Consider the following 19,951-nt stretch of genomic DNA (forward strand, 5'->3'; position numbering starts at 1 on the left):
GCAAAGTAGATTTTCCGTGTAATTTTCTCTTTGCCCGGCGTGAGTTTCATACCACCGCGACAACCATTGTCTTAGTATAAATCCTGGGAAAAGAAATGCTGATCGTGATAACAGTATGGTTATTAAAAGAACGTTCTTTAAGAGTTATTACAGCACGGAACGGTGATAAGCATACAATTGCTTGAAGAATGTTCTTTCCAAAGAGATGCATAACATGTAACACAATGTGATATTTTTGTATATTGCTTCTATGAAAAGAATAGATCTCATTCGCTGATTTTCACCTGACGTTTTATCGGAGAATTCATCTGCTCGTTCGGCGAACTATGCAATTTGTTGAAATAAGGAGGAAGAGTTACAAATTCCTGCAAATCGTCTTTTTCCAAAAGTCATTCATATTCAACCACCTTGCAAGCAACGATGAAGTAAAGATAAAAATTAAATTAAGGAGAAGAAAAATTGACTTCAGAACCTTTTTGAAATTTTCCAAGCATTCGTCTGTCACAAATTCTCTACGAGTGATATACGCCCGAAAAGTTTACGACCCTTTCTTCCTGAAGCACCCTGTATATCATCCACACACGGAGGCAAAGAAATAGCAGAGAGAGTTGGAACAGAAAAAAAAAAAAGAAACATGTATGAAAACGATCGAAAAATTGATCGGTCCAGACGACAGGGGTTTGCTTTTACTCCCGCGATTCTCGAAAACCGTGTGCGCGCCGTTCGATCGAACCGATGCGACGCGACGCGCGACGAGAACAGTCCTCTTCGCGGCTGTAAATCAGCGGTATCGCGGACAAAAACCGTGAAAGTGGCGGAATGGAGACAAACGAGGCACGATGAGCGACCGAGCGAACACGCTCGTTTCATACATACACTCTCGTTCATCCGTTCCGATTTCACGACGAACGACATCGGCCGGCAACAATTTCGTGTCCTGTCCTGCTGCTCGTTTTTTTTTACTTCCCAACAAACGATTTAAAACGATTGGACTAGACCAAGCAGAACTTATGTTTCCGTTCGTCGTCGCTTCATTTTATTATCCTTTTATCCGCTTGAATGTTGAAACGTTGTTGAAACAATTCTTTTCTTTTCATTCTTCTTCTTGGAGATATACACAATATATGATCGTGTCATTGGCTAGGAGAGTTTTTAAGCCTAATTTCTCAGGGATTTTGTACAATGATAAAATTGTACTAAAACTGGAAAAAGAAATGCCGATTTTAGGTTGAAGAAATTAATCGGCCAGTGTGTGTACGTGTTAATCCGTCTTCCTCGAACTGTTCTAATTAATTCCTTGGTTTTTCCAGGGATCAAAGAGAGAAGAAAACGGGCAACCTTAAGATCGACATCAACGGCATGTAAGAGGAACGAGGGAAGACCTGTACGTGCTTACACCCCGGAGTGCGATAACAGTGAATTGGATCCTATGTTTTCGCAATAGTAAACAAAGAGAAATCATCGATACGAAGAGTGGATTAACAACAACAACGTAGGAACGGGACAAAAACTGGTTTCCGGGGCGATTGAAACAGTCGCTCGAAGAGAATCGTTGCGAAGACAGAAGAACCAAGATGGCGGCGACCAGCCGCAGAGATCCAGATACAGAGAGAGAGAGAGAGAGAGAAAGATAAGGAAAGGGTGGAAACGGAGAACGAAACATGGTCAGAGGGGTGGGGATGTAGGGGGGATAAAAGTAGAAAAAAACGAAAAAAGCACGTAAAAAGGGAAAACGGAAAATAAGGAACACCCACGTACACAAAAGAAAAAAAAAGAAAGTAAGGAAAAGGGGAAAAGATCGGTAGAAAAAATTAATAAGAAAAGACGAGACAGGGGTGTGTGTGCGTGTGCAATGTTTCTCTACCTTGTCTCGCGAGATAAAAGCATCAGCACCGCATACCGTAAACGGGAGAGAAAAAAAAAGGAGAAGAACAAACGTGAGGGGAGAAAAGAGAAAAAACGAAAAAACGAAAAAAAAAAAAAATGGAAAAAAAATTTTCTTGTAAATTGCGCGCGGAGCAACGGCGTTTTAGATTCGCGACTCGCGGGGGGCCCAAAATAATCGCGTATATATGATATTCCTAGGTATATATATTTTTTAACGACTTAACTTATCGATCTATTTCGATTAGCCGTGTACTACCTTGTCTATTTATTTTCCACCGAGTCTTGATTGCGATCGACGACGACGACGAAGCGAGAGACACGAAAAATGAGAGGTCGAAGAATATTACACGAAGGAGGGAGAAGGGAAACACGAAACAGGGAAGTTTACACGAGAAAAGAGAGGGACAACACACGATGGAAAGGGAGAGAGAAAACTTGGCGGAAGAGGTGTGCGTCGGTTGGTGATGTTGCATGGGGGCGTCGCAACGCTCCGGCAAATTTCCACGCCGAGGCGGCCACACGCCACGATTTCGACACCCATGACACGATTTCCTTTCGTACACACACACACACAGGTACACAAATACAGATATACAAATGAAGACACTTACACAGAAAGAAGAGAAGCATAAAAGCAGGAAGGCACTCTTGAAGTCACACGCGCACGTATATATGTAATACTTGTTCACACGTACACAGAAGGAACACACAGAAGTCCACAGTCGCGGAAGATTCTTTTAGGAAAATCGAGCCCCGCGCTGTCTTCGAACAAATTGTTTTTCTTTTTTGTTTGTTCTTTTTTTCTAAGGGGGGGGGTGACAGAAGTAGGATTTTATTGTAGTGAAACATGTGACGTGATTACTCAAGGGGGGGAAAAAAAAAAACAGAGTAGTTTCGTTGTATGGCGCTTTTTAAACTGTTAACTGGACTCTCTATTTGTTAAATCGAAAGCGGAGATTTGTATTTGAAAATTTTGTTTTCCGAAGGAACGATAAGGGTAAGACGACAGAAACGGAAGGAAAGCGGATAGGGAAAATGATTTCTATTTTATATTTTTAGATACGTAAAATAGTTACGAATAAAGAAAGTATAACGTTGTTTCGCGCGACGACAAATTGTTATAAGCGGTACTCTGTTTAACGCTTTGCCTTACGATACTGAATCATATTTATAGTACAGAGTATGATTCAGCCGCTGCAAACACTTTGGTTTCGCTTTGCAAAATTAAAGACCGTAAGACGAGTTGTGCACAGAACTGGAAAAGAAACACAAGTAATTCGAGTAAAAAGACGGAGTAGAGTAACTGCAGCAGCGTGAACTGTGAGAAACGTAAATTCATTTCGCTACTGAAAAAATGATCGTAAAGCAAGGAGTTGAAAGAAAGTACCAGGTAGAATGACCGTGACAGTATCGAACAGGTAAATAGCACGAGCAATAGAAAAGGTAAATCCGTTTGCCGATTCTAACGTGTGTGTAACCATGAAAGAATCACGAAGTTGAAGAAGAAAGCAGACTAAAGTAGCGGTACGAAACACTCGTCGTATTGAAAGTAAAAAACAAAAAAAAAGAAGAATGAATTATATATTTCGTAATTAGTAAACTTAACAAAATAAATCGACTATTTGCCAGTTAACAGGTTAACAGTGCCTGAAGAAAAGAAAATTCGAAATTAAGAGGCTGTTGCGAAATCTAACGTTGCAATACCGGACTCGAAGGAAAAACGGCGTCGATGCCGATTCGACTCGACGCATTTGTTACTTCTCGTTTCACGATGGAATTACGAGCGAACCTAAACCGCGCGTCTATTAATTCCCGGACAGCTAATTCGACGGAGGCGTAGACGGGTAGTATCGTGACATGTGTAACTTCGCGTGCAAAGAGAGGAGATCCTCTCTTGGTGTACGCGTGTGTCTCTGGCGTGTGAAGTGTGGAGAAAGAGGGAGAGAAACAGGAACGGGAACGAAACGGGAAATGAAAGGAGACGAGGAAGACAAGCGCGGAGGCTCGTAGATATGAAAGTGCGTAAAATATAGAAATACAAAAGAGACGAAGACGAGTACATCAAGCTTAATACCAAAGGTGCCCTAAGAAGCGTGTATTTATGTTTTATCATTGGCGCGTCGCGAAAAGGCGAACATATACATTTAATTATGTATCTTGTTAAGGAGAGTCTAATATCCTAGACGAGAGTGGCAATGAACGAAAGCGTGAATGGGGGATGCGTGAATGGGGGGGAAAAAAAAAAAAGGAAGAAAAGCAGAAGGAGAAGAAACACAATTTCCGAAAGAATGTGACTCGTACGAATGAGAGAAAGAGAGCAAGAGAGATTGTGTTAATTTACGTAATAATCTTATACATATACATAACGAATGCGAACATATCATAGAATTAAGCAGTAGAGGGAAGAAAGTTAAAGTTCTTGTAATAAGGATTAACAGAAAAAAAAAAAAAACTTTTAAACGATCTGTCTCTTTGTAGTGGCGCAGATAGAGACAGACAGACATGAGAGAGAGAGAGAGAGAGAGAGAGAGAGAGAAAGAGAGAGGATACGAAGGTGGTGTGTGCCCTGCGTGCTAGATACGACGGCCAACTCGGCACGTAATTTGCCCAAGTGCCTTCCCGTTGGTCGAGTCATGCTATAATTCGTACCGTGTATTATTCGTCTCGTCCCGATTTCAAACGTCGAACTCCTCCCCCACATTTCATAAATATACATTATACACGTATATATATATGTATATATATATATGTATATATATACACATACATATATATGTATACCATGCATACACGAAAACATGAAAAAAAAAAGTAAGGGAAAAAAACATACACACATGGATTATAAACCGCAGGTCCTGAATTTACCCAGGAGAGAGACGCTTCTTCAAACTAAACTTTTAAACTAATCCAAAGCTGTTCGAGCCTGCCTGATAGTTTTCTATCGCCTCGTCGTTTTCTACTTAGCCCATTCTCCTTCTCGAAAGGACAGAGAGCTGCCGCATCGACGCGCGTGTTCCTCTAATTAAAATACTTGGGCTCGACGATTATCCCGTTGAACGAATCCACGTGTTAATGGGGAAAGAGAAATTACATTTCGCGCGTGTGGTGTATACGGATACGAGTAGTAAAAAGATGAACGGAGAGAAGAGTAGAGAAAAACGTTTCGCTGAAGAATGTATATATACAAACATATTGTATATGTTGAAAAATGAAAAAGCAAAAAAAGTGGGAAAATGGTGAAAATTCTTCAACGGTAATCGACATATATTCTTCGTATTAACAAGTGACAAAGAAAATGCCTCGTCCTGAGACGAGAGTGACCCAAACACGTCTGCAGGGAAAGTTTGCCAAAAAGAGTCGCAACCTTTCACTTGCGAATCGACTACCAAGTAGCTGCGCTTCATTTACGTCACTTATGGACCGAACTGACCTCTCGAAATCGATCAGAAAAGAGGTGACCGTTCGTTTGACCCGTTAGCACGACTCTTCTTCAGAGACAAATTACACACCAGCTGCGGTCACCATATTGGTTCCACACGAAGTTGTATACAGAGAAAAGCGTTAGGAAGAATCACATCGGAACGAAACTCTTAAACGGTTTGTTTTGTCTATAAGCATCGTAAATTAAGATAGGTACTTTGGTAGACGATTCGCGAAGCTTTTAACCTCTTAAAGACACGAGATATCTTTTAGCCGGCATACTTTCCGCTTCCCGTCTGCGGTTCGTTTCGTCCTCAGCGACACAAGAGACAGGAAAACGAAAAAAAAAAAAAAGAGTCGCATATTTTTCTCGTAGGTTCCTCGAATTTCCACGTTATTTCTCGAGCGGCTTCTCGGGTCGATCGACAGCTTCTTTCTTAGAGTTCAGAGCCAATCCTCGTGCTGAATATTGTATCTTCGTCGAAATACAACCACTGGGCATTTATTATACGCATCCGCAATTAATAGTGGCGAGTGGTGATTAAGTGATTAAGGGTATAATAGAATGGTAGAAAGAGAGTGTTTACCGAACCGTGCATGTGCGTGCGTGTCTGTGTTTCGTGTGCTTGTGTGTGTGTGTGTGTATATGTAAAATTGGAGAATTACGAGAAAGAGAGAGAAGGAGGAAAAAGAGAGACAGAGAGAAAGGAAGAAAAAAAGAGAGAAGAGCCGTCGTCGTGACTAAACTCACCGGGAACAGCTAATTTTTCGCGATTGGCGCTCAAAAGACATTCGTCAGCGACATGTGACGGCTGTCGTAATTGCTCTCGAGCGCGAGCACGCTCCTTTATTTTTCTATTTCCACGAGAACGTACGCGGGGGAAAAAAAAAAAAGAGAGAAGCACACCGAAGGGGGAGAAAAAAACGAGGGTGCGGTGCACAGTTTCGTTTCTGTCTATGGAAATGATTGTACATCGAGACGCGATACTTGTTAGGTACGTCTTGCCAGCCGAGCTCTCTTTGCGATCGTATCATTTGCTGTAAAATGGAGACATAAAGATAGTTGGAAATTTCTGTTAAGGTGTTTTATCTCGTTGCTCGATAAGGTTCTTTTTAACTAAAACAAAAAAATAATTCTTAACGAACGATATTTCGACCAATACGAGAGTACACGATTTGAAATTGAGAGAGGTAAATATGTTTTGCAAAATCATCGAGCAATTTTCAATTCTGTTAGAGAACGATGGTACTTGAACGAGTCTATTTTTGCTAGCGTAATCTGTTGTTCGACGAGGAATAATTTAAAGTAGAGAAGAGTGTGAAATCGTGTCGTTGCTCAATCAATTTCTCTTATACACATGATCTTTTTTAATTGAAGTACAAATAGGAGAAGAAGCTCTGACATTTAGAACAGAGGTACTGAGATAATCTTAAAGTAATAATAATTCGAATGACAATTCGAAAGACCAATTTTTTCTAATACTATCTGGTATTTGTAATAAACATTCTCTCTATTTCGACGATGAATCTCAGTCACTGTTACATTAATATAAATTTCAAAAAAAAAAAAAAAACAAATTCTCCACTCACTGGTACAATTAAAAAAAAAAGAAAAACCATCGTCAAATTTCGACATTCGCCGCATTAACATTAAAATCACGATCTGCGAGCTACAAATTTCCTTGTTTTCTCGCTAAGACCGACAACAATGTCACTGGAAGGTCCAGGCGGAACGACGAACCACGTCTTCTTACCTTTCTACACGACTTTCCTACCCGTGAAACAAAAATCCACCTGACCTGAAAGACAAAGTTGGCCGGTCCGTTTCCGGAGAACTGGACCGTCGCGAAATTCAGAGCGAGACGAAGGTGTCCCTTTAACTCTGGAAACGGTAAACACAGGTCGTCGGGCAACGAGATCGTTGGTAAAGGAAGTGTGCCAGTGATCGCAAAGTCGTCTCGGCATGGTTGAAACGGTTTTGGAAATCGGCCCGAAGCTTTCAAACGACGGCCACCAACCGACTGCTTCAGATTCCAAAAAGTATGTCGCTGAATCGAAAACACGAGACGGCGTAACAAAGTGAACGAAAGAGAGGATAGAGAGAGAAAAGAGAAGGAGACAAACAGACAGACGGAAGTAACACGAGGTTTCAGGGTTGTCACTCTTCTGATACATATCGTTAGATCGTTAAGGGCTTACTGAGCAGGTCGTTTAAGGTAGATAATTGTCTTTGGAAAGCGTTTGCCGTCGTTTTTAAGAGAAGACAACGGCGTCTGTACTTCGTTTCGATGATTCGTTGTAACCTCGTTCACCGGTGTTCTATTTTTATTCGAGTAGCAAAAAAGTGTTGAAATTAAAATGAAGTAAGAATATTGCAGAAGATAATTAGTTACCAGTGAAAGGAATGAACGTTTCTTTGAGCAGTCTTGTGTTGAACTTTAGTCCGACTGTGTTTTAATGTTGTTTCCACTACCGATGCACCGATAGAAATAACAATAGAAAAATTCGTTAGTAGAAAAGTAATTTATTCAAGATTTCTAAAAGTGAACTCGAGTTCGTTCGTTTTCGCCGGTTGAAAGGTTCGTTCGAACATTGCAAATATACACGATTGGTATCGTTCGATCTCTACCTGATGTATACATAGAGGCATTGCAGCCATTTCACGAGGATCGAACGAATATTTCGATAAGAGGACGGTGTGGTTTTTTCCTTTGTTTTTTCATTACCGTTACGAAACGGCGGGGCAATTATCGTGGAAAGTATCTCGCGTGAAATCGGCCAGAGATCGGCTCCGGATCGACAACTTCGGTAAACGCTTTCCGCCTGATTGTTAGCGTAAAAAAGAAAAGAAAAAAAAATACTGCAAAAACGAATAAAAACAAAAAAGTGTGTAAACCGCTTGAAAATCCGCGAACATGTCGATCCATTATGAGAACATATCACCGAATTTCTGACTCGTTAGAGAATCGTTATACAGTTATTATAGATGGTGACTGAATCATTTTTTCCTGATAGTCGATATTTATAATTATAGGGAGAAACGCGGTAAAGAGAGACGAAACTTTATCGAACTCCTCGGATCCTTCTTAAGTGTGTGTCCTGGACACACGCACATACACACACATATATATATATTTATTAGGAGATTGTTTTACATTGGTAGCGGGGAGGTGTGGTTCGCTAAGGAAGGTGATTAGTCAATTCGTCTATGAGAGAGAGAGAGAAAAAAAAAAGAAAGTTCCCTTCTTGAACGAGAGTCATCGAGATCGATTTTAGAAGAGCGAAAAAAAGAAAAGGAGAGACACATGTGATCTTCGAAAACGACGGAAAGTATAGCCTAAGTTGTAAAACCCATGCGAGGCCTTACACATTTTGCGAATTCGGAGAGAGCGGTGACACAGTGATGTAGAGAAAGGATAAATGGCTCCATTTTACCCTTGTTCGTTTACGTTTCCCTTCTACTACTATTTCTTCTATCAGAATGATACAAAAAAAACAACAAGTAGGAGAACAAAAGAAAGAAAGAAATTTAAACCCCCGAAATTCCCGAATGAAAAAAAAAAAAAAGAAAAGAATTGTATACATATATATTCTTTCTTTCTTCTTCTTCCGAGGGAATCGTTCCTCGTCACCGATCCTTCTTCTTTCGAGTCTTCATCAAGAGTCCATCTGATCCGCGGATTATCGAATCGAGCGTAATTCGAACCGGTCGAGAATCGTGAACCGTGACTACCGACGTGGAAAAAAGGAAACGAAGGCTCTCGAATGCCTTTCCCAGGGCAACGTATTCGCTTGACCTTAACGTAACATATCATTTTACAATTTAAAACAATAGTTGTACTGCCCAAGATAAAGAGGGTGAACGTATCTGCGTGTATATGTGCGTATGCTTGCGTGTGCGTGTAATTGTATAATTGTACGTGTGAATGTCCTAGAAGAGAGAGAGAGAGAGAGGGGGGGGAGAGAGAAAACAATTTGTAGGTAAAATTAGACCGATGATCCACGCGATTCTATCGATTCGGTCCGAGAACAAAAGAAAAAAAAATAAAAATAATCGTACAACAACGCGTGAAACTGACACCAAAAAAAAAATACATAAATAAATAAATAAAAGAAACACAGAGTGATACCTCGTGCGAACGCGTTATTTATCGTCCACATCGCGCGCGACACACCTTGTCCACAAATTTTTTCATTCGAAGCTCACGGGATTTTAAATGACGTGACGACGCCTCGAGTAGTATAATTACCGGAAACGTCGTCGCGCGTGTAAAAAGAATAAGAAGAAAAAAAAAAAAAGATTCTTCGGCACTCGCGGCCAAGCTTTTGCTACTTTTGTATGAAAAAAAAATAATAAAACGAATAACAATCGACGAGAAATATGAAACATACACGCCACTTGGAGAAACTGAGAGAAATTCGGGAGACCAAAGAATCGAGGAGATGAGAAAAATATGAGAAAGTGGAAGAACCGTGTAGAAAATTGGAGGAGATGTTCTCAGCGTGCTCGAAGTCGCGATCGAGCGACAACACACGATTTCTCGATATCCAGCTAAAATATGCGTATCGCTTGCTCCGCTATTTAATTACTCAACTGCTCCGTCGCGTTCCATCGGCTCGTTTTTCCGGATTTTTCGCGGTTCTCCGCTTACCTGGTGCCGGGGGGATCCTTGAATATCTCCGGCAAAGCGGATCCTTGGACGGAAGTACCGGAGATCCAATTACGTGCAAATTAAATTCTCGAAATAACGGGAGATGAACGTAGAGAGAAGCTCGGAAAATTTCCTGATTTCTGAAGATACGCAATTTTAAGAGTTAGAATTCTTGCGATCGAAGTCGATCGATTTCCAAAAAAGTTCCACGGATCTTGCTTTCGAGCGAGAAAATTTCTTAACGACTTCACTCAGAACGAAATGGAGAAAATCACGTTTGCGAATGAATTTCAGACAACGTTGTCGAGTCCGTGATCGAGAAAGATCCGGCGACGAGCCGGAGGAATCGTGTTCGCCACCGAAAACAACGAGAGAAACTATGGAAAGTGATGCGAGAGAGTGCAACGCGGAATGTTCAGCGAGTGGAACATAATCGATCGTTTCGTGTTTAATCGTGCGTTTCTCGTTGTACTCGAACAATGAGAATTGTTTAACAATCGAGAAAGATCAAGGTTCGTATCGTGATTGTACAGGAATTTTCCAGGGAAAACGAAGAATTTCGTTGGAGACGAGAAATTGGAAAGTAATCGAGTACAAACGATAAAATCACGAATAAAATTACCACGATACTCTGTGTAATGTGAATCGATGTAATTCGTTAATTTTTGCAAATGGGGTTCGCTCGCTCGCGATGAATCGTTTCGATCGAATCTAAAAAGTGCTTTACAAATGAACTAAGGAAACTCATATCAGTAGGCAGTACGCTATAATCTACAGTTTACATTATAGAGAAACGGCATTTCGCGTAAGAATTATTAGATATCGATTATAAAATACGGAAAGTATATGTATATACAGATAGCTCGTCGTAAAACGGATTGACGAGAAAGAGGGAAGAGAAAAGAGGGGAGGAAAAAAGCAAAGAGGAGAGAAAAAAGGGGGAAAAAGGAGAACGAAGTACACGTGAATCCAGATATTTTGTACTGTGACTAGAGAATTATTCTAACGAGTCCGTTTTCGTTTCTTTTTTACACACGTATATGTATATGATAGATATGTATATGTATACACGCGAAATCACACGCAATAGATCACGAGGAAGCACCTGAACGAGGCTGACCACGGTGGATTGCGATCGAGAGCTCTTTTTAGATCCTTGGAACCGTTTTGGATCGATATTTTCCCGAACGAGGAAATAACTGAAACTGAGGGGGAGAAAGAAAGGAAAAAGAAAAACACACACACACACGTTTTCAAATAAGTCTACTTTTTCGCGAATCCGTGCACGTTTAATAAGACGTTAAACCGAGCGTTTCACGGTACGTTTCTTTTTTCCTCGAGAGAATCTACACGAACCAAGCGCTCTCGTCGTGAAACAATGTCGAATTATATCAGAACCGAGAGAAATGTACAGAGAGAAGCACATGCAAAAAATAGAGAATCGCCAAGGAAGGAAACACCATTTTCCATAAAAGTTCTGCACACTCCGAAACATTCGATATTTTCTACGGAACACAAACGAACGGGAAATTGAATTGTCGAACGGAACAAGAATGAAACGCAGTGTAATTAAGACTGCGTCTTGTTCGATGTAAACAGAAGAAACGAAAAAAAAAGAAAAAAAAAAATGAGAAAAGAGACCAAGTTGACAAACGCCAAAGATGTCGATACGTAATATCTATCCAAAGATCACGAGGAAATTTTACCACGTTATATTGAGTGATACGGTGTTATTAGTAGATCTTCGAACCCTGTGAACCGTGAGAAGAAGAAAAAAGAAACAGTCGTGTTCAGTTGAAAAGAAAGGGAGATACCAGATGAAGAAGAGGAGGATCCATGCAAGACGTGCGAGTTCGAAATTTCCAAAGATAAAAAAGAAAATAAATAAAGAAAGAAAAACGTATATACACCGATGAAAGTAGGGAACAGAGGAATGCAGAGAACCTGCCACATATACGCAGAAGTAATTAAAATAGATCCCGAATCCGTCCTAGTGAGACGAAGCTGAAAATCCACGAACAGAGCGGCTGGGCGTATCAGCCGCGAGTTCGCCTTAAGAAAAGTAGGCCAGTCTCGAAACGGTATTTTTCCAAGCAGCTGAGAAATTATTTTTGATCGCGTAACCTCGCTCTCTGTCCACGATACCTTCACCGGAATCTTGGTTAGACTGAAGTAAACGTGTCCATAGGGGAAGTTCTAGGTGTCAATGTAGCAAGTTTCGTTCTATAAATCTCGACGACGAACTTACACGCCTTGTAAAACCCAGGCTTTTCGATTAATCGGACACTTTCGCTGTCTCGGCGAATTTTCCCGTTGAAAATTAATACAAAAAGTCAATTGAAAGAAGTAAATCGTAACGTATGAAACAATACCGTTGTACTTTGTTCTATTTAGCGAAGTGATTCCCCCGGTTAGATGAGATAAAAATTGTCGCAAGGGTGACTGTACGGAAAACACTTGAACGACACCAAGGGCAGCGAAAGTGTTGGAGGATCGAGATTGAAGTCAGAGAGACTGATCACGACGACACGAATCCTCAGGGTTCCATTCAGAATAGCAAGAGGCAGAACAGCGAGATTTACTCTCGCTGGAAGAGACATAACGCGATCGTAGAATTAATCGAAAAGCTAAAGGAAAAATGATTCACGCTTCGATCGAGATACCGAGAGGAAGAACCGCTTGTCGATTTACATTTTTTCACGATCGCGCTATATCTCTTCTTTACGTATTCAAATAGGAAGAACAGAATGAAAGTGATAGGAACGCGATATTCTCGCGACCACGTACAATAAGACATATCATTTTTTCTAATGCACCGAAAGACGACGTTAGATTCTCGTCTGAATAAGAATTAAAGAGAAAAAGGAAAAAACGAAAAAAAAAAAAAGAAGAGATAGAAGTCGAGAGGGGCTTCTCTTAAGCCTTCGAGAATTGTCCTTGATCAATCGTGACCGACCTTACAGACGATTTTTCGATCTTTCTACTATTGAAAAGTAACACACGATAGGAGGCGAACTGAGGGATGAGAGTTAAGAGGGAGGAGAGACGTGAGAGAGAAACGATAGTAGAAGAAAAATCGTGGAGTCCATACATTCCGAAAGTATAATTATAATTAACATGTAACTAGGGGACCGTAGATAATCGTGTATAAACTATTCGCAGAAATTAGGCTCGGCTATAATTTAAACGCTATATTTATTATAAATACGGAGGTTTTAAGGTGTTATACAGTCGTAACTTGTTCTAACCGGTAGCGTACATCTCGTGACGTTTCCCGTCGAGTTTTCTCAAACGTTTTCGTGATTCATAACGTGATCGTAGCTTGTTCAATTGTAGTTGTTACCGGAGAGGGATTAATAATGTCACGTGCGCCTTTTTTTTTTTTTTATTTTTTCCTATGCTATTACGTGTTTTTCGTTACGCGTCCGTCTCTAGCGATGCTTGGCGTAGATAAACGGAAGTGACGTTGTCTGAAGGTAATGTTTGCCCCACGATTGATAGGATGGAGTCGACATTACACGTATTATTACACTTTTTTTTTTTCTTTTAGGATATTCTTCTGTACTGAATCTATTAGAACGAGACGTTTGTCGAGTTATTCGTTGATTTTGAAAATTCTAATTTTACGACTGAACAAAAGACTCAAAGCTCCATTCTATTGATTACCGTTGATAAGTGTACCGATGAAAATAATTGGATTGTTTTTACTTAATCGAATAGACAATTAAATTTGATATTTCGGAGATATTAAGTTTGATAGTAAGTTCGTAGATAAATTCAGAGTACAAGCTGCAACGAAACTTGTGGGAAGATCGTTTCTGTCTGACCCTGTTTCCGAGTTACCGTCACTTTTTGCGTTTTCGCAGTTCTCTAGTGCAACTAATTCTAACAGTGCGCAATTGAAACCAACATAAATATCGCAGTCTGTGAACGCTTTCGTAGTTTTCTATGAATCATTTTCGCGTGTTTACTCAACGCGAGGAAGATTTCTAACGGCCAGTCTATTTCAAAATTCGAAAGTATGGAACGAGAAAAGTACATTAACGAGAGAGTAACGTGTTAGAACAACTGGATTAATAAGTACATTTTGTGCAGCGTAATTTCTGAATGAGAAAGGAAAGCTGACAGAACGAAACATTAAGTAAAATACTTTGAAAGGTAACAGTTTGAAGTGTGAAAATAAAAATTCATATTTATAAGAACTTGGGTCTAATAATTGACAAAATATAACGAAGTGATTTTTGTTTGAAAATATTTTCGACGTTAAATGAAAATGGCAATTTTCCAATTATTTTCAACGGTGTAACTCGACAGCCAACAAATCGAGATTTAAAATAATCGTGTAGATAATAAAACGAGGATAATTCGTCCCGTTCATTCCCGCGGACAATCCGCGTATCGATAGTCAATTCGTCGATATTTTGTAAACGAAGAATTTCCAAGAAAAATCCTCACGTGACCAATCGTAAACGTTGGTTTAAGTTAACCGATCGTGTTAGCGTTACTAAAAAGAAATGTAGGAAAATTCAGGAACATCTGCTTCGACAGCATTATTGTCGATTCAAGGCAATTTCAATTCTCGCTATCGAATGCTGCTCTTTGCACATAGGTACCTGAACGGTTCAACTATTTATTAATTTGTCAAGGCTGCGTAAACAATCCCAAAGAATGAAAGATGCTATTTTACGTGTTTGTGTGCGTACTGGTGAATCACATGTAGGTAAACTCTTAAGCGTGAAATCGTTGCGGCGGTGGTTTCGCAAACAGTTATCCATGGCCATCGTCATTTTTTAGAGGCAATTTAAAGTTGTATCGATTTTTACAAGTTACCGAAACTTTGAATAACCTCTGAATTTTTTAAAATCTCAAGTTTCTCAAGCTTTGAAAATTCTAAACGGTATTTAGGTAGGGAATTTCTACAAACTCTGCAGAATTCTGGGCAGAGAATCTCTTTGAACTTCGACGAATTTCGAAAATCTTCGTAAATTCTGAAATTTCGATAAATCCTAGAGAAATCTGTATAAAAGAATCTCTGTAAATTGAAAAAAAAAATCTTTGAGAAGAGGAGAACTAAATTATGCAAAATTTTAGATAAAGAATCTCTTTAAACTCCGATAAATCTAGAAAATCTTCGTAAATTCTGAAACTTGGGAAATTTCGATAAATCCTAGAGAAACCTGAATAAAAGAATCTCTGTAAATTGAAAAAAATCTTTGAGAAGAGGAAAACTAAATTATGCAAAATAGAAGAATCAATTGTATATAATTATAAATGTGATGGCACTGATGACTCAAGCGGTCGCTTTCTGCGTTGATTCTGACTGATCAGAATTAAAGGGGCGGTTATTAGAAGCCGTGCAAGCCTCAATCGCGGGATCGATTAACAACGATGACCACGTAGTATCGGAATGACGAAATTGAAAAGTACGCGCCACGAAAGAAGAAAAAAAAAAAGAAACAATCGCAAAGGAGAAGATATTAACCGAGGGAAAAGAGAAGTTTATACTTATTTCACAGCACACTCGGGAATACGTGAGGACATTGTATGGAAGAATTCGAGACTAATAAGTTGCTTATTTAGATATTTATCACGCTGAACTGTTAGGATCGAAGCAGATGAATGTTGTAAAACGCAAGGAAAATGCGTGAAATTAGTGAAATTTGGTGTCTACACGTTGAACGACGTTTGGGGTGCATGAGAAAAATCGAGAAAACTTTATTTATACGAAAGAAAGCGAAAGTTTTGGCTGAGATTTATCGCACCGATAGATTCAGCATTAAAACGTTAATTTTACTTGTCCGTTCAACTCTATTTTAGCTGTTACACGTTCTCAATTTTTTTTTCTGTGTTAAAAATATCATTTTAGATATTTACGATCATGACTCGAAGACGAGATTAGATCAATTAAAACGTGCGTGAACTATTTTTGTTCTCCTTCAATGCTGAATCTCTTGTTGAATAAGGGCTTGCGAGTAATTAATAAAAGATATCTCGATATCTTCAGCTGTGTTGTTAAATTACATCTCGGGAATGCTAACTGTTGTTGAAAAAGGAAGGAAATAGTTTTGTTACTTCCGAGAAGCAGATGTTAATTGCGAACGAAAAGAGGACATAGAGTTTTGTAAAAGTCTAAGTACTATTACATAATTCAAGCCTTTCGTAACAATGTTCGCAAGGTAGACAGGCATAAAAGGTCTACTTTCCTTCTACTATTTTACCACTAATTAGCTAACCATCCGTTTATGAATCGCTACGAATGCAATTCTAAATCACCGTTGCATATTTAACATCGTCCCGAGGTTCAGTTTCTCGGGTACGAAACTGTGCAATAAATTACACACGCATAAGAAGTGATTAACGATGCAAAGAAGACAAACGCGAACTTATTACTGGAAAAGAAAGTACGTGTGTACTTGGAATTAAGTAACGTGACATTGACGATCTGATTCTCGTTGCGCCAGATTTTATGCAATTGTAACAACAATCGTAACGCGAGAAATGCGGAAAGATAATTCGAACGAAAGTTCTTCTTTTTTTTTTTCATTTTCGTGCATTTCAGATAGGAAAAGTTTGCACGTTGAACGAAAGAAAAGTCTGTGTTTATCGATGGATCCAGTTGCAGGCGTTAGTTTTTCAAACACTAATAGTGCAATTCTAAATGTTTAATTATCTCGTCTGTTATACTTTCTCGTAATTTATTAATTTAAATAATCGTGTATATCCGATAAGAAGTTTCTCATTTTTCCATTACTATTATTGTACCAGTTGGTGCAATATTTGTTTTTCCTATAATTTATTGATTTACGCGTAATAATCGTGCAACACAAACGAATTATCACGTTCTTCGATCAATCTCTTCTCCTTTAACCTATTTATCGATATTTATATTTGTGATTTCGAAAGAACCAAAGAGAAGATTATAACTATACGTACACTATTTCACCGCGTATTTAAGCGAAAATTATTTATACCCGGAAAAGGAATCTCAATTGCTATCAGCGCCTGAAAAACGTCGTTCTTGTGTAGATATCTGTAAAAGACGATATGTGTTAACCGTAGTAGCACCTTGTACTACAGTATTTGTCCATGTATAAAGGAGAAGCTAACCGCGTAGCGTATGTTCCGTGTATTTATTTGCGTGTTAGTTTTCTGTTTCTCGAAGACCTAGCATCGAGATGTGTACGTTGTAATTAATAGGAGAAAAAAGAAAGAAAGGGGGAAGGAAAAAAGAAAGTGGAACACACATCGACGACGAATACGTTCGGGGAAAATGCCAGGGTCTATTATGTATAGTAATCTCTATCACGCAAGCTTTGTATATGCATTCGTTATATGCAACACGGTCTGATAATTGAGTGCACGAACATTCGAGTGGAATAATTTTATCGGAATTCGAATACTCAAGTAAGCAATCTTGCTTTGTTCAAATTGAAACAATAAATTCGAATATATTCATAATTATTTTTCCATATTTCTACGTTTGTTTACTCGTTGAATTTAATCGATTTTAATTTGAAAGAAGAATTTTTTTTACTTCACGCTTGTTCATTTTTAATCGTTCTTTTTTTATGAAATTTGATACACTAACCAAAATTCAGGATCATCTGGATTTATTGTTTCGATTCGAGTAAATCGAAAATATTTAAGTAGCTAAAATAAAGTTGAGCATTTTGGTCGAACTTGCTCGATTGATCGAAATGTTTGATATATCGAATTGAATTATCGATTATTCGAGACAGTTCAATTATTAGACACGATTCGATAAAACGATTTTCGATTGTTCGATTGAATTTACTAGGAGAGATTTTATTCGACTAGAATTTCGAATACTCGCGACACACTTCGGTGAAATATTTCACTAGACTCAAATTTTTCGAGTAATCGACTGTGCCTCGAGTGCTTTCGAGTACTCGACGCTTTATCCAACGCAGTGTATAATACTCTAACTGACACGTAAATCGCTGATTATTTCAACCAACAATTTGAATCTATGAAAAGGGAACACTATCGAATAGTGAAGTGAATAAAAAAAATGGGGGGAATGAACATCGAAAGAATAACTGAAAGTCGAGCGAAAAAACATAACCAATGAGTGTTTTCAATTGAACGTTTTACGTTGATAGTTTGTTAATCAGAATTTTATTAGGAATGCAACATATAGGATGGAATTGTTACGAAAATCGATCATTGATTTAATCAACGGTATCGATAACTATCTTTAAGTGTTATTTTGAATGTACAAACTCGATTAATCGTTAATCTCAGTTTACATGAAACAACAGTTTACATGACGAAAAAAAAAAAAGGGAATAATCGAAATAATGCATTAAAAAGTGTATCTTAAAAGAAAAAAAAAGAGAGAAATTGATATTCTGATTTAGGAATGATCGTGTTAAAAGAAAAAAAGTAACAAAATATAAAAACTCAAAGCTCGACGTATGTTGTAATAGTAAAATTATAATTAAAAGAGAAGTTATATTCACGCCATTATTCGCGTAGGTAAATGAACGAACAGGAAACGGTGTTCGGTCACAGCTGCTACGTTGATCGAATATATATCGTATGTAACGTGATTTAAGAGGAAAAAAAAAAAAAAACTAGCGACGTACATATTACAAAACATTCTGTAATAGAAGACGCCCGAATTGTGATACGTTTGTAATGTTTATAAGCCGATACCTGTTCATGGAAAAAATTTGTTTAAATCGAAGCCTGTTGATCAACGACCGATTCGTGCCCAGCAATGTCGTTTAAACTGCAACGATCTGTATTGATCATTACTTGTTCTTCACACCTGGTTATTGCACGTACACTCGTTAGCCGCACGAACGATCGTTGACACGTGACATATTCTATCGAGATATCGATTCGACTGTTATCTCGAGCAAAGAAGACTGTAACTATGTTCAGAGCATAACAAACGCAATTTCATTATTAATTGAAACCTTATTACATTGAAAGATATTTTCAAACAAAGTTGGAAATTATTAAAATAATAAATATTCGTTGAATAATTTGTAAATAAGGTTAGTTGCATTTTAACAAAGGAAATAATAATAAATAATGCTGTAAAATCGACCAATTACAGAATATAAAATTTCAATTTATTCTCATTATAAATTTAAACATATCTATCAAAAAGGTCGATATCTCGATCTGCAACATGCTCTGAATATAGAGATAACTACACATTTTCTTCTGTGCACAGATATCGTGTATCTTGTTAAACAATAGAAATTATTCCGACGAATTCACACACGTATATGATGTACAACACGTGACGTGCATTTTTAATTCAATATACGTGTATACACACGTTAGATGAAATGCATAAAGAAAAAAAAATCGTTAATCGAGAATAGCATTGGACCCAGTGAGAAATCGGAATCAGATACAACGAGTTTATCAATATACATGTAGATCTGAGAACAAATATTAAAAAGAATACCTTTTGTTACTCTCTTGAAGTTCTTCGTACGTTACAGTTAGACAACTGAAATTTAAACCTTACAAAAACAGTATGCACATCACAAAGGAACACAACGTCTATTTTATTCTTGATTAACGCAGTAACGCATATTTAAAGAATACGACGAACATAGCCTCTCGATCGAAATCGAGGAAGCGATAGAGGACAACTTCAAACGTATAGTTCGATGAAAGAACGGGGACGTGCCGGAAAAACCACTTAATAATCAGATATAACAAGAAAAGAGAAAAAAAGAAACCGGCTGATTTATTATTCTCAATTTTAATTGATCACAGGCGTAAAACTGTGAACGCTTCATCCTCCGCCAACGGATAAACGCGAAATTTAGAACTGCGCATGCGCACGAGTCATGTGTTTAAAAGAAAGCAATTAACCCTAAAAGAATCGCGCGTAAAAGTTACTTTGGTGTTTTCGTTGAAGATAAAAAAAAAGATAAAAATCCCGACGTATTTACGAGGTAGATGGTAAAAACAACAATAATAATAATTAATAATAATAAATA

General features: G+C 38.3%; 1 protein-coding gene across 4 annotated transcripts in view; it reads left to right on the plus strand.

Annotated features, from left to right (window-relative positions):
• The window catches only part of LOC108577103 (protein couch potato), a 168,523-nt gene extending 165,715 nt beyond the window's left edge, over window positions 1–2,808 (plus strand). For 2 of the 4 annotated variants that reach the window (XM_017940203.1, XM_017940204.1), the window contains exon 8: window positions 1,311–2,805. In XM_017940203.1, coding sequence (XP_017795692.1) covers window positions 1,311–1,365 — 55 coding nt within the window. In that variant the 3' untranslated portion in view covers window positions 1,366–2,805. Of the gene's footprint in view, window positions 1–1,310 lie in introns of all 4 variants that reach the window. The other 2 variants (XM_017940202.1, XM_017940205.1) reach the window with 2 other exon arrangements.
• Window positions 2,809–19,951: the final 17,143 nt, after the last annotated feature.

The sequence above is a fragment of the Habropoda laboriosa genome, unplaced genomic scaffold (assembly GCF_001263275.1).
Source record: "Habropoda laboriosa isolate 0110345459 unplaced genomic scaffold, ASM126327v1 scaffold486, whole genome shotgun sequence".
In the NCBI taxonomy this organism is placed as follows: Eukaryota; Metazoa; Arthropoda; class Insecta; order Hymenoptera; family Apidae; genus Habropoda; species Habropoda laboriosa.